The sequence below is a fragment of the Neodiprion pinetum genome, chromosome 2, assembly GCF_021155775.2.
Source record: "Neodiprion pinetum isolate iyNeoPine1 chromosome 2, iyNeoPine1.2, whole genome shotgun sequence".
Taxonomy (NCBI): Eukaryota; Metazoa; Arthropoda; class Insecta; order Hymenoptera; family Diprionidae; genus Neodiprion; species Neodiprion pinetum.
This window is the reverse complement of record NC_060233.1, coordinates 30,323,319-30,337,851: the sequence shown is the minus strand read 5'-3', so window position 1 is coordinate 30,337,851 and position 14,533 is coordinate 30,323,319. Positions and strand designations below refer to the sequence as shown.

The following is a 14,533-nucleotide window of genomic DNA, read 5'->3' as shown; positions in this document are numbered from 1 at the left end:
TATACGGCAATATGCTGGCAAAGTTGGGGAGAGAAATATAAAAGTTTCAGGGAAAAATGTTTTTCAAAATAAGAAAGTAAGCCCAATGTGCCTTTTTTCTTCCTCTTCTTCTTCTTCCCGACGATTTCAATCCAAAATCATTTCCGGAGTAAACAACTGTCCCGACATACGACGTGAATTTATATTTTTGTTTCGTATTATAGAAATTTTCAATGCCTGCGATAAAGAGTTATTTTTTTTTTTTTTTTTTTTTAATGTTTTTCCTCCCTTTTCCGAGACCGTCAACGTGCGAATAAATATTGAACAAGTTATCGTTACCTGGAATTAATGTTTCACGGCAATTAAAGCTGTTCAGACTGCAATACGAATATCGAGAATTGATGGAAACTTTTTGTGTCACCGTTCGCTTTTTGCTCGGACTCTTGTTTACAGTATTTTAGATGACAAAACGAAGTCGTGACCGTCGGCTGAAGGGCTGTTTGAGTAATTGATGCACGGACACCTTCCACCCCATACATTATATCTTCACGTGTGTGTACGGGGAAGGGGGATGTTTGTGCGTAGGTATAGATATGGGCAAAGTGATCCTCGCTGTTTGCCGAAAGGTTAATCCCTTCTCTAGCCCCTACGACACTTTGCGCAGCACGCATTTATCGCCCTGCAGGGCGACCTACAAATGCGTGTATTACATACCCATATATGTACATATACACGTAGGTGTAACCATTTTCGTAGGTAACACGTGGGTACGTATGTGTAAGTATGCGTACGTACGTATAATATGTATGTATATATATATATATATATATAACCTTTCGAGGCGAATTAATTCGCGCGTCAATGGGGGTCGTCCTCGATCGACGACCACCTCCGCAATTTTCACTCCTCTAATTATACCTTTCCCCTATTTCACCTTTGCTGTACAGGTGTAATACAGATATATCTATATTTACCGTGTACATAAGCCAATGTGTTTGGTAGATGTGTGTTTTATATAGTGTAACATGCGTACGATTCAATTGATTTATAATTCATTTGAACTGCGATCGCTCCTGAATCGATCTACAGGTACCGTTGCACGCCTACGTATTATGTGGGTGATGAGCGAATTGCGTGTTACGCGTCGAAAATGTAAAGAGAGGCAAGTCGGTGTGGGGGATAGTAAAAAGAGACAGGAAGAAAAAGCGTAAAACCGTGACTTTTTGATATTATTTTACCCCGTCCGCAACGAGATCGCCCGTGAACGCGAATTATGTTCGGACACGTACAACGTATACTCTGACATAAAATATGTGTAACGTGTATAGACAAGTAGGTATATGGGGTGTAAAAGCGTGGTAAAAAATGCTGGCTTTTCACATTTTTTCGTGTGTCTCAACGTCGTGCGATGGATTTGTTGCCTTTGGTTTTCTTCTCCTTTTCATCGAGACGAAAACAATACAGGGTAAAATACGGTATAAGATACGTGAAACGGGAAATAAAAAGGTGGGGAGGACGGACTTACGCGCGACGAGGTGATTTTTAACAGGTTCTTTAACACACGTATATGTATACCTATATTTATTCGTGTGTAGTGATGGCGCTGAAAAGTGCAAGGTACGAAATAATGAGGTTGACTTCTGCCGCATGCCGCGCTATCTAAACTTCTATTGGTGTTGGGATTCGGGGTATATTAGATAACTGTGCGATGACGGTATTATGTATGGTGAATAAGTATCGCGTAGGTATTGCATATAATTTATACGCAGGCTGATTATTCCGGTTTTTTTTTTTTGCTCGACGTTCGTCAAGAGAGCAAAAAACACAATACACAGTATACTTACATTTATAGACTTTTGTCGAATCGAGGCTAGGACTGCAAACGGTGAAAATTGTTTTCGGTCAATTTTCAAAATACGTTAATTATATCCTCGATTTTCTTCAACCATCTCGAAATGTATTCGAGGTTTATTCAAATCCGGAATTATCATCCGGTATGCATTATATCCAGCCCTACGCATGTACGTATCGAATGATGTGTCGATGTTTGTGTCTGCAGGGTGAACCAAGTTAAAAATACCACCCCCGAATAAACCACCCTCAAATGAACGATGTAAAAAGTGAAAAATCGCGTTCCTTGACGGGCTGAACTTTTACCGAAGGTTCGAAAAAACAAAATAAGTTTCTAAAAAATTACTGCCCAAATTTTATCGCGCCTTTCCATTACATTATTATACTATATATCTATCCATCTATATACTATATACTTTTTACGCAAAGCCCGTGTCGAGAAGAATATTGCCCAATTTTGCCGAAAGGTATTTGAAAGGAAAGAGTATAAACGTATCGAGGTTAATATGTTTTTTTATTTTTATTTAATTTTTTTTTTTTTTTTTCTACAAAGTGGAAAGTTTTAATCCGGGCAATTAACCCTGAAAGGGTTTCAGCCCTAATGCCGCATATATCGGATATGACGAGGCGAGGGGGGATGGTCGGGCAAGGCGGGGCGAGGCGGGGCGGAAATCCGGACGGTGGTTGAAATAAATTGGCCACCCCGCGACAAGTAGCGACTAATCCTATGATGCTTGCTTATATGCTTATAAAAACGTTGATAATTGATGATAAATATGTGTGTATAATGCCGTTTCTCACGTTACATCGTGTGTAACATTAATAATAATGATATTAACAATAATAATAAAAATAATAACAATAACGGGAATGACGAGGAATATGCTTGCGGGATGTACATAGTATATTTATATTTGGTTATGTATAAGAATAGTAGTAGTAATGATAATAATGATAATAATAATGATAATAATGTGGCTTTGCTGCCGCTTGCAACAGCTACGTCATAAACTTTAATTCTACCTACTTGCACCTCTATACAGGCGGAAGCGATCAATCTCGCATACCGTTTCCGCTGATAATTCTGCGTACTTACCATCTTGATGTCACTAATTGTTGCAATGCTTCGTACAAACAGGTTAACCCGGACAATGGCCGGCCCATCTAAGGGCAAAAATAACACAGCCCCTTAATGAGTTAAGCTACGGCATAGCGTGGATTCTGGATAATTCAGGGGGCGGGTGGTTGCGGTGATGGGGGGGAGGAGGGTGGGGGCGGGGGCAACATTTTTATTCTCAAAGATATCAACCATATATGTATGTGTATGTAGGAGGTGACACAGGCGAACGATGACAACTTCACACGGGTTACACGTATTATGTACATAACACATATATACATATAGTATATATGTTTGTACGTCAATTCGTTTTATTTCTCATTCTAAGCCTCCTGGTCGTTGGATTTTTCGTTTCTGAACATCGGTTTCCGAAATTCGCTGGTGATCGGCGACGACGGTAGAATATAGATTTAAAACAGAATAAAAATAACTGTCGTAAAGTAATTAATCACAGGTTGATCGAATTACTGCTTGTTGGAAAAAAGCTAATTGATCCCGATTGAATTCGCTGTTTTTTTTTTTTTTTTCTCATCATTTGGACACGTTTCTAATTAGGTACGATTGGCGTTGAAGAGGAAAATAATGAAAATTATCCCGTGTTATATAATTTGAATTCGATGAATTACGCAGAATACACGATACGCGAATTTTCAAGGGATAAAGAACTTTTTGAAAAGTTCAGTCCGGTACAAATATTGAAAACAAATATTTACTATCGACAACCCCGGAGGTAAGAATCGCTGCATCCGTTGAATGTCTCAAGAAAATACTGTTGACTCGCTTTCTTAATCAGCATATCTTATCGTTAGAGAAAAAAGTAACAGGAAATAACTGGCTCGCTAATTTTTATTTACCGAGATACGCATCGCGACTGTTTCAAAAATTTCTTCGTTCAATTTCGAGATGTTATCTATACAAATAAAATGATTCTTCACATCCTTGAAAATGAAATGTTACCAAATTATGTGCACGTACAAATTGCTTCAAATATTTGAACATTTTGTACGACGAGAAGCTTTTTTCATTTCAAATTTTTCTTCACCTCGACTTGGATAATGATGTCTCAGATCAACCAAGTTTTGCGGCGAAGAAAGAAAATGAACAAATCAACGAATTAACAAGATTCTGATAATGTTTAAAAAGATGAGCCAAACGGGTCGATCGCTTTGGGCGCGTTGGTTGCTTTTCAATTAATTTTTGTTTCTTGTGTTTTTCACTCACAATTTTGTTTCACACAATATGTAAACACATTTGCCAGTTTCTTACACGCATATATGCACACACCACCTGGCACAAGGCCTTTCACTTCAATTAACGGAGTCGCGAAAAGTCGCAAAGTTACGTAATTATGTAGTCCGCTTGGTTTTTTTTTTTTTTTGTTTTCTTTTTTCCTCTTTTTCTCTCTATCTCCATCTTTTTCATGGAATAAAAATAATTATGACGACTGTGACAGTGACGATGCTGATGTCAAATATACACGAATAAGTATTAGAAAAATCAAGTAACTTGTCGTTAGAAATTTATATTTATGTACGCGAGTGAATCATTGAGCCTAACATAAACAATAAGGCAGAGTATTACTTTGGTGGCTACGTTTTATAGCCATAACGATAATCGTTTATTTTCATTTTCGATCAATTATGCAGGAACACGTTTGTTTCATTTTTCACCCCATTTCATAACGTATTAAAAAAAAAAATATTCAATCCACTACTCTACGATCAATATGTAATATATTTATCGATGAGCGTACGACGCCGTATAAAATGGTAGAGTAGGTAAACTAACACGTAAAACTTTGCCAATAAATATTCACATGTGTGTTACATATATTATACAACAGATACGGAAAGTATGCGTAGGTATAATAAATTGCATACGCGGTTATACGTTTTGGAATGATTAACGGGTGAAGGAGGAGAAAGATGTGAAAAAAAAAAATAAATAAAAAATAAAAAATTGAAAGAAAAAAATTTCGTTTCCGCATCGCTGCAACGAAGGCTTGGTGTAATTTAAGAAGTAATACACTTTCACCGCTTCTTTCTTCGTTTATTTATTCATATATTATTATTATAATTTCTTTTTTTTTTTTTGTTTTTCTATCTTTCCTTTACTTATCTTTGCCATCTTATTATTGTTATTATTTTACTTATTATTGTTATTTTTTTTTCTCAAGGTTCAAACGAGAAGGGCTAAAATGTCTGAATGAATTATTCAGAAAAGTTTACCATCTCCGTTGACAAGGCTTAAGCCTGTTTCTCCCCCAGTTTGTATCTCGGGCCAAATATCGCGCATAATATTGTATTCGAAGAAATAATTTACACACAGGAGCCGGAATTTCGGAACGATGAAATTATTTCACGCTGGTATATACGGTATGCATAACGACACTCTGTATACACCTATTTCGAAAGATTTATACATACATATACATATATATTATATATATTAAATATATTATATATATATTAGGGTGGTAGTTATTTAAGGTGTTGGCGCATTTTTTCGGGCTGCCCCCCCAATTCAACTGCAGGTATTTAAAAAACGAATGCTTAATTTTTTCAGATACGCATCTTATTTCTAACCCCTCCCACCAACAGAGTGAATTTCCCAATTTAAAATACACGTACTTCTTATAAATGAAAAAAAAGAAGAAAAATCCGAGATTTCGAAGGTGTGCAATTCGCCGAGATTACATGGAACGATGATGTGAATTTTTTCCTCATATAGTATCAATAATGTCTACTAAAACCTTGCGGTTACAGATTTGTTTTAAACATTGTTACTCTTGCAATAAAATATATACTGAGAATATGTGTGAAACGCGTGTATTTTAAATGGGGAAATCCATCCTGTTAGCGGGAAGGATTAGAGTTGAGATAAAAATCTTTGAAAATATTGGGCAATTAATTTCGAATCATTTGAAATTGATTTGGCGGGGAGCCGAGCAAAAATTCATGGCGAACTAATCAAAGGCCACTTTAAATATGCATATTATACCTACATTTCGGGCAAGGAAATTAGACCGTCGCTACGGTTAACCGATTCGAGACAAGTAGTAAGATCCAAGAACGCCCAAATTCATTCCTTTTCAATCGATCGTTAGAGCAATTAATTTTATCATAAACTTCCGGCTGTGGGATCGCTAAAGGAGGAAGACAGGGGCCAGAATATCGCTGATACAAATATACGCCGTGTGTCGCTAAAAGCCGACTTATCGCCTTGGCCCGCAGACCGGATTCCCACCCTCCGATTATCAACGAGCAACGATAAATATTTAAATAAAGAAAAGATCGCAGTATCGCGGAACGCGTGTTTCGCTAGAATTGAAACTCAATAATGGCGTGAAGCGTGATTTTTCTCGCGCATTACGTACAATATTACGGTATATACCCGGAAATAAGGATGCTCGACGGCCGCAGGTATACGTAACGTCTTAATACCCGGGACAAAAGATAACGGTATATAATAAATACGAGGGTACATTTTGCGCAGTAAAACCGAGCCTCCGCATAAAACGGCACCGCAAAGCACAATTATAATCACCGTGCGTACGTGCCGCACACACGGGAAATAATTTTTGCATCATCTATCGTGGAATGAAAAAAATAGGCGGGCGCCTCGGCGGTGGCCGGGGTTGAACAATGCAATTATGGGGGGTGAAAGGTGAAAGGAGAGAGAGAGAGAGAGAATGTCGGGGTCGCGTATCGAGCGCTTCTTTGGCGAGGGCTGGTGTTGGAAAGTGGGTGGAAAAGAGGTGAGGGGGGAATTGTCGCCATTTAAATCGCGGCACGGCTCCCGGCCTCTCGCCACCTTCCCTTTCCTTCCCTCTTCTTCCCCCTTCTTCTTTCCTCCGTTACAACTCCACCTTGAGCAAAAACCCCGGGATCTCTGTGACACGCGACGTGTAAAACCGTAAAATTTTAATCGGTTTATCGAGACGATGAGACCTAGACGCTGCACGTAGCGCCGACGCTTCCTATTAAGCTCGTTTAGAGCCAGATCTCGCCGCAAGGGCCGCAAGGGCCGCAAGGGAGGAAGGGAGGAAGGGCGGGTCACACCCTATACCCGTCCCGCATGCATCGAGCGAGTATCGCGGCTCTCGATCACGCCGCTTCGCGAGGCTGCAGTGAAAGCCATCCCCCCCAAACCCGAAACAAGGGAAAGATTAGCCGGCGATGAAGGGCGCCGGGCAAAAGGGGTGGGCTGCAGGAGATAAGTCTAGGCGAGGCTCGACGAGGTGGCCAGCGATAAGTGGCGCTAACGATGTGCCGGGAAAGAGAGTGCCGGTGAAAAGGCGAAGCTGCGAAGAAGCCGAAGAAGGCCAGCCTTCGGACGGACGCCTCAGCTGCACACGGCCAAGTGTCTCCGGGAAAGAAAAGTGTAAGGCGCGCGTCTGATGTCCGGAAGATAAGCCATTTTTATCTCATAGTCGGCCCTGCCTACCTTCCACCTTCCCTCCCTCCCTCCCTCCCTCCCCCCCCTCATCCTTTCACAGCGCTCGCGTTATATTCTCCGCAAAAAGTTTCGAGCCCGTCCCCCTCCTCGCCCCCGCGTCCCGTCCGAAACCAACCCCTGGCTCCTCGACGTGTTACAGATGATGAAACTGGACAAGCCACGCCGCGCTGAGTCAACTTTGTGAATAAATTTTGAACCCCAATTAAAAATTTCATCTCAACTCACGTTAACTCCGGTATTATGCCTACCTACCGTAAACCTCGAGGTGAATGATCCGTGGGTAATTTTTTATATTTTTAGCCTTATTCATTTTTTCCGAAACCCCTGCTCTTCGCAAGTTATGTACTTTATACCGCAGTAACCGAATCCATTACTTTATAGCTGGTGAGAACTTTTTTTTTTTTTTTCAATTCTGACACGATAACTATTTGCACTTGGGATTTGGAGATTTTGACACAGGTGATACTTGAAAAGGTCGAGCTTACGAGGTTGACGTTGGTAACGATACCGTACCAAGGGATGTTTACGAAAAATTGTTACTTCATTGTTAAATCTTAATAAACGAAATACACTCGCATTTTTAATAAACCAACTCATTGAAACTCGTTGTAAGATCGCACAATACTCGTAATTATTGTTTACCTGATGTTTCTCTACGTTAACGGTACCGAATTCAGTCTGGTTCGAGGTTCCGTTGGTTCATTGCCGCGATACAAAATTTGAATCACGACCGGCACAAAGGACTGTACATTCACCCTTGATCGCACTTAAAGCTCGGCATTCCCCCGACAAAAGGATTTGAGAACCGCGATAATCTCCCGTGTCGGATCCTCAAAGTAACCGAGGACTTCATCCGGCACCTGTTTGGCATTCGGTACAACAGCTACCTGCTGATTCGCCGTTCTATTTTCGCCGACAGATCGGTATCAAACGAATTTTGGCCGGTGCACGCTGTTCGCGTACGTATACCAGCCATTCGCTCTCTTTGACGCACTTGTGGTCGAATTACCTCTAAATTCCAGCCTCGTTTTTCATTCCTCGTGAAGTTTCACCTCGACTTCCGTCCATCGGAGCATCGACGACGGGACTCTCGATTTCAAGGTGTTTCCAAGTCGGCTCTGGAAGTGATTCGCCGAGAATATCAGGCAAAACAGTCCCGAGTACCGAAACCGAAATACCGAGTGTCCTCTTGGTGAAAAGCTCGAAGCCGACTTTTAGGGAAATCGAATCGATGGCCGATAAGAAGGAAACTGATCGGGCATTGATATGGAAACGCGTTATCACGGAAGCCGTAACCAATCCCGATCGGAACCTTGGCATTCCGCGGGTCTTCCGGAACGAATATTCGCCCGGAGAACTGGGTTGAGGAAATCATTTAGCCCGGTCTCTCGCAGACGACACGACGTGTGCCGAGAACGACCTGAACTCGGGCAAAAGTCGTGTGGAAAAGCGTAACGCGTGTGTGTATCCACTTGCCGGTGTACCGGCGTCTTCTCGCCGGCTCTTTGAGACAGGAAAAGGAGATCGGTTTTCTCGCAGCGTACCTTACACATATTGCCGGGCCACGTATCCGCCGCGTCGTTCAAAAAGATCAAAGGTACTTTCCGCAGGGAAAACCTATTTATCGGACTAACGCAGGGCTTAACAGTGTTATCGACGTGACGTCGTTCGCTCCGCGACCCGGCATATTTCCTCCGGACGACGCATCGTCCTGATCCTTGATCCCGGTCCTCGTTCTTCCGAGTTTAAAGTCACCTTGAGTCACGGTTACGCGGCGCGTGTCACTCGATACCGGCAGACGACTTATTTACATCCCCCACCGTCGAGGGGGACGACTTTTAAGGAACGGTGTGTCTCCGGGAATGTCTTTTCTCGTATAACCAGCCCGTTAAACCGGTTAGCTGCAATCAGGGCGAAAGTGGTTGTCGTAAGTAGCAGACCTCACTCGCTCGCTCACCGGCGTTCATCGGAGAGACCTGCGTTTGCAATTTAGGTCCAAGCAGCGATTCCGAAACGACCCCGCGTCTGCCGCCTCAACAAATTTCAACTGATTATACTTGAAAATACTAATAAACTCATCCGCGCGGTTATAATCTGAATATTTAATAAAGAAGAACAATTTATCTTACTCGAATTATCGTAATTTCTTGAAAACTTTCGGACTCGCTCATCGCGTACAACGAGGTGCTTATCATTACATAACCTAACAAGAAGTACCCAACCGACAAGTTCTTACCAACGGGTATCAATTTCTCGCCTTTTTTACGCGGTGCGAATCGCTCTCGGCAGTGTTCAAATGAAACGCGAATCGTCGGAAGATATTTGCAAATCAGCGGGGTAAAAGAATGCTTCCGACGTAATTAAACACCGTCAAATCGTTCCTGCCAAGGTCTGGGATTACCTCGAGTGCCTGCTTCGATAGGAATGGGTGATATTTTTCGATGAAATTAGTCCAAGTATGAAAGGTATGGTAGGTATTCCTGAAAACAAGCGAGAGAATTCGAGCCTGCGGGAGGCCGCGGCGGAATCGACGGGGCAGTTAAACGGGCAGGAGGGGGAAGGCTCGTATAATCATCGCCGGCGATAATCAAACCGGCAATCTTCCATGCGGGTGTCATCCCCGATCCTCGCAGAGAGCTCCTTCCCGCCCTTCGGGGTCCTCTTCTTTTTTCCCTCCCACCGGCGTCAAGCAAATTAGACTTTCCATTCCTTTCCGCGACCCAGCCTGACCCGCTCGCCCCTCAAGGGCGTATCCTTCGTACACATGGGGCACATTCAATCTTTCCGGACGACATACCCTGGGATTGGAGTTACTTCCAAGTTCCAGCGCGTCATCGTGCAAACCGTCCCAGCAAGGTTAGCGAGCGCATGGGTCCCTTCTTTAATTCAGAACCCGTTGTCGCCGTGTATTCAATTTCCTTTTTGCAGGCTCGTCTTCTTCCACTCTATCCCTCTCACTTTTTTCCAGTTTTTTTTCTCTACCCCCTTCCCTTCCCTTCGCCCCTTCTTACACCCTTCATCGACGGACGAGGAAAACTGTGCTGACTAACTGCCGCCTCTTCGAATGAATCCTTCCTTCGACAAGAGAAAACTGCCGGAGACGTTACAACCCGAGAGTTATATAAACATGCAGGAGCTAACTCACCGAGTTCTATACACATGTACATTTATATAAATGCACATGTATGTACGTGTATATATATATATATATATATATATGTATATATATATATATGCATCTATGTATTTATGTATGTATGTATATACCACATCGGAATGCGGAGCAAAGAGGGAGAGAATTTTATTGCGAGATAAAATTGAATGCGAGGTTTTCATCTAACCCTCACAAAAGGGGAAAAGGATGCTTTCTTTTTTTATTTCCACAAAAAGGAAGAAAAAAGAAAGAAAAAAAAAAAACACGAGTCACAGCCTCCAGGTTTGTAAGTGAATTATTACCCACATATATACATGTATACATACATACCAGCGTCGAAACGGCAACCAGTCGAATTTCAGCGAGTAGCCCGAAGCGTAGAAAAGGAAATTACAGAAATACCAAAGCTCAGATATACGGGGTGCTCTTCTGGCAATCGATGCCACTTGTTACGTTACTCGAAAGCTCGAACCCTGTAGCGAAAATTCCGTCTCCCTGCAGGGCGTATCGAATGCTGTGGTTACGAAAATTACGGACCCACTGCCTGGTGACGAGGTATCGAGAGATACGCGGCTCGCACAGAGAGTCGTAGACGCGTACGAGGACCACCCTCATCCCCCTCGTCGCCCCCTCCTTGCCAACCTACGTGCGCCTTTATGTACGGAGAGTGAACATATTCGTTAATTATACGTCAGCACGTACCGATGCTCGCTCGAGACATGCGCAACAAAACGAATTAAGCCCCATCCATATTGAATTATCGGTTGGGGCGTCCCGGAATATGACGTGGGCGGTATACCTACGTACAGAACATAGTTCGGTTCGTACCGCTGGTCCGCGTGTATGGATTACTCGCGATCTGTTGCGGATACCAGAACCCTGCTGACACACACACGGGGTTGTAGAGTCGCAAAATTTTCGCCCGATAGATCCCTCGGCGCAGGCGCGAATCTCGTTCCTCGTCGAATTACTCAAAGGTGGAGGACACTCGCGATTCGGTCGATAGGCCAGAGTTTTGGAAAGGACGACTGGGATACGGTTGAAACGGATTTTGAAAAAGCTGCGAAACGGCACGACTCTGGGAAACTTGACAGAAGAATCAAAACTGACCGCGGCGATACGGGGGTGGATAGGCACTTGATGAATTCCCGTCGATAAGCGGTTATAGCATCGTTTCATAACTTTTTTCCCCGTTTTTTTCGGTCTGTTGCTTAACCGGATTGCACAAGCGCGAGGAATTATCCGCTCCGAGAGATTCGGCTCCCATCCTTTTCCCAAAGAAGAGTTTTATCACACTCGGTATAAGGCGGGCAGACACTGCATGTAAAACACAGACACAGGCGTAAATGAAATGGGTTCCGGAGGCTGGGTGGGTTCGGGCATCTTCGCGGGTTCTGAAATTTAGTGTTCGGCGTATGGTCCAGGGCACGGGGAAAGCCCGCTGCAAGCTTTCACCGTGAAAAAGAAAGCACGCGCGCACACGTGCGCGATATACCTGTAGTATAACGTGTGCGTGCGCGCGTTTGTCTGCGAGAGTACACAACACTGGCTTAGAGTAGCTGTTGGGAGTCTCAAACCGCGTGATCTATTGCTCAATTTTACCTACGCAACCCCTAGGCGCTAGTTTATTCACCGTGGCTCGTAAGGATCAGAACCCTTCGCGGGCGTGCTGCTTCTTCTACCGCGCGTGGCGATGGTGCCGAGTCGCGTGTTCGTTTAACTTTATTTATATCCCATAGCTCGTTGTTGAACCTGCCCTCGCCAGATATGGACTCTCCTCCGAGTACCATTAAGGAAATCCCGTTTATTACATACCCTTTCCAAATACCCAATGGCGATGCGATTGCTGTTACTTGGTTTCACCCCACTTCGCACGGTCTCTATCACTCTCGCCCTCTCGTTTTTCTTTTTTTACTTTTTTCTTATTTTATTTTATTTATTTTTTTTTTTTTTTCATATCCCTCCGTCAGTCCGTCAGTGCCAGGAACGAATTCGTTTCACCCGCCTCGGTCTTCGGTCGTAGGCATTTTTTTATTCCTCAAATTAACGTCCCTCTAAATTGGATTTTGTATGTTTCGCGTCTGTTTACTCGAGCCGAGTGTCATACGCACGATTTCGCGTATTTTAATATCGCGTACTGCAGTCAAGACCTCTAAATATGTTTACTCGTTGAATAATTTCAAATTTCTGTCAATCGATTGAAACGGCACGCAATATGAACTGCACGTATGACACGACGAGGAGCAGGAGGGGACGAAACTGTGATTAATCTAGCGTGGCTGGGCGATTCGCGAAATTACTTCTTTGTCATATTTTCACTGCCGTGATAGTATCGATCGAATTTCAGCATCGCGAAGACTAACTTTGTTTCGAGTAAGGAATTATGTTTCGAGCAACCGTAAATTGTCACAGCAATAATCACGTAAGCTCTCTGACATAAATTTAATTTACGATTAGTTTAATACACCTCTGTAATTTTGACTCAAGTATAGTTCGTCTCAACTGGATAATTGACTGTATTATCAAAACACCGTATAAAAATGTCGGATCAACTCGTACATATGGTATCTTCGTTATAAAAACTATGTACAAAACTTTTTCTTACTACATAAACAAAATATAAATCAATTCAATTTACTGAAATTTCTCAGTGAACTTTCAAACAAGTATACACACGTAACATCTGATGAAATATATTTGCTCCGAAATTGCCAAACGTATTCATCTACATCAAATACTGTATTGTATAAGATGTCTGATTATTATTTATAAATGCGCAAAATTATAACCCGCGTATAACTATGTGATACATAATCGTATACGTACGTTAATCACGTTATTACCTGTAATTACAGACGAGTTGAAATACGATTCCCGGGATGATCCAAATGACAATTTGAAGAGCACGAGCTGGTATACGTAGGTATACCATGTATCGCATAGGCATATAATGCTCAAGGCTTAAGATAGTTTCAACGCTTGATAGAGGATCGGTATAATTAACGCGCGTCTCTCTCTCTCTCTCTCTCTCTCTCTCTCTCTCTCTCTCTCTCTCTCTCTCTCTCTCTCTCTCTCTCTCTCGGAATATCTCCCCAGCGTTAAATCTTCGTTATCAGGATCGCCTGGCTCTCGTTGAGGGGTGTGTAAGAGGTATAATTAGCAAGGTGTGCGCATCCGTTGAATTCCGTGAAGTTCGTTGCGGACGTCGGGATTCCTTGGTCCACAAATCTGTTTAGCTTGCAGGCGCAGTTCTGGCTAATCTACGCGTCTCTGTGTATAAGCCTATATTTTATATAATATATTTAAGCGTATACAGTTACAGGGCGTTACGAGGCGCGGGCGGAAGGCGTCTTGAACCCTCACCCCGGAGGTCGGCGAACCTGTAAGTCGAAATTTAAATTCGAAACTTCGGGTTATGGCGCGGGGTGTATAAGCTAAGCGTGGCTGCCGAGTCGGTGCGCGTCGCCTCGTTATCGTCGCTCAACAAATTACAAGTTTGTATAATTTCCGCGAACCTCGCCGAAGATCAGCCAATTTTCCCGGCACCGTCCCTCACACCTCCTCCGCCATCCATCCCCTGCAAACGCGGCCAAGTATCCTCCATCCGCAACGCAGCGCACCCCCGAGCACGTGTGTACGTATTGCGTTGTGGGTGTGCCTCGCTACGGGCGGTATCGTATAACTTTCTACGTACGTACGTACGTATGTGTAATATAACTTATAGGCGGGCGTGCAGATCTACCGATGTACGATGTCACGTCACTTCGGTCAATAATTCAACTCCGCTGGAACGCTGAGGTAGGTGTATAAAAGGTGCACGTAAACCATATCGAATCTCATATGTTATACGAATATTTTCACGACGTTTTACCCTGGGAAACCGAACGGCGAGACGGTGCTGTTTCAAGACCCGATCGTTTTTACTCGTAACACATCGTTTTTTTTTTTTTTTTTCAATTTTCGTTAGGTCC

The 14,533-nt window shown here is 43.0% G+C and overlaps 1 protein-coding gene across 4 annotated transcripts in view; it reads right to left on the bottom strand.

The window, feature by feature from the left end:
• Window positions 1-14,533, bottom strand: part of GluClalpha (glycine receptor alpha 1) — a 101,161-nt gene that overhangs the window by 32,606 nt on the left and 54,022 nt on the right. Inside the window, exon 4 of one of the 4 annotated variants that reach the window (XM_046610712.2) lies at window positions 2,927-2,994. The exons of the other annotated variants lie outside the window; for them this stretch is intronic. Within the exon in view, the coding sequence (XP_046466668.1) occupies window positions 2,927-2,994 (68 nt within the window). The remainder of the gene's footprint in view (window positions 1-2,926; window positions 2,995-14,533) is intronic. 4 annotated transcript variants of the gene reach the window in all.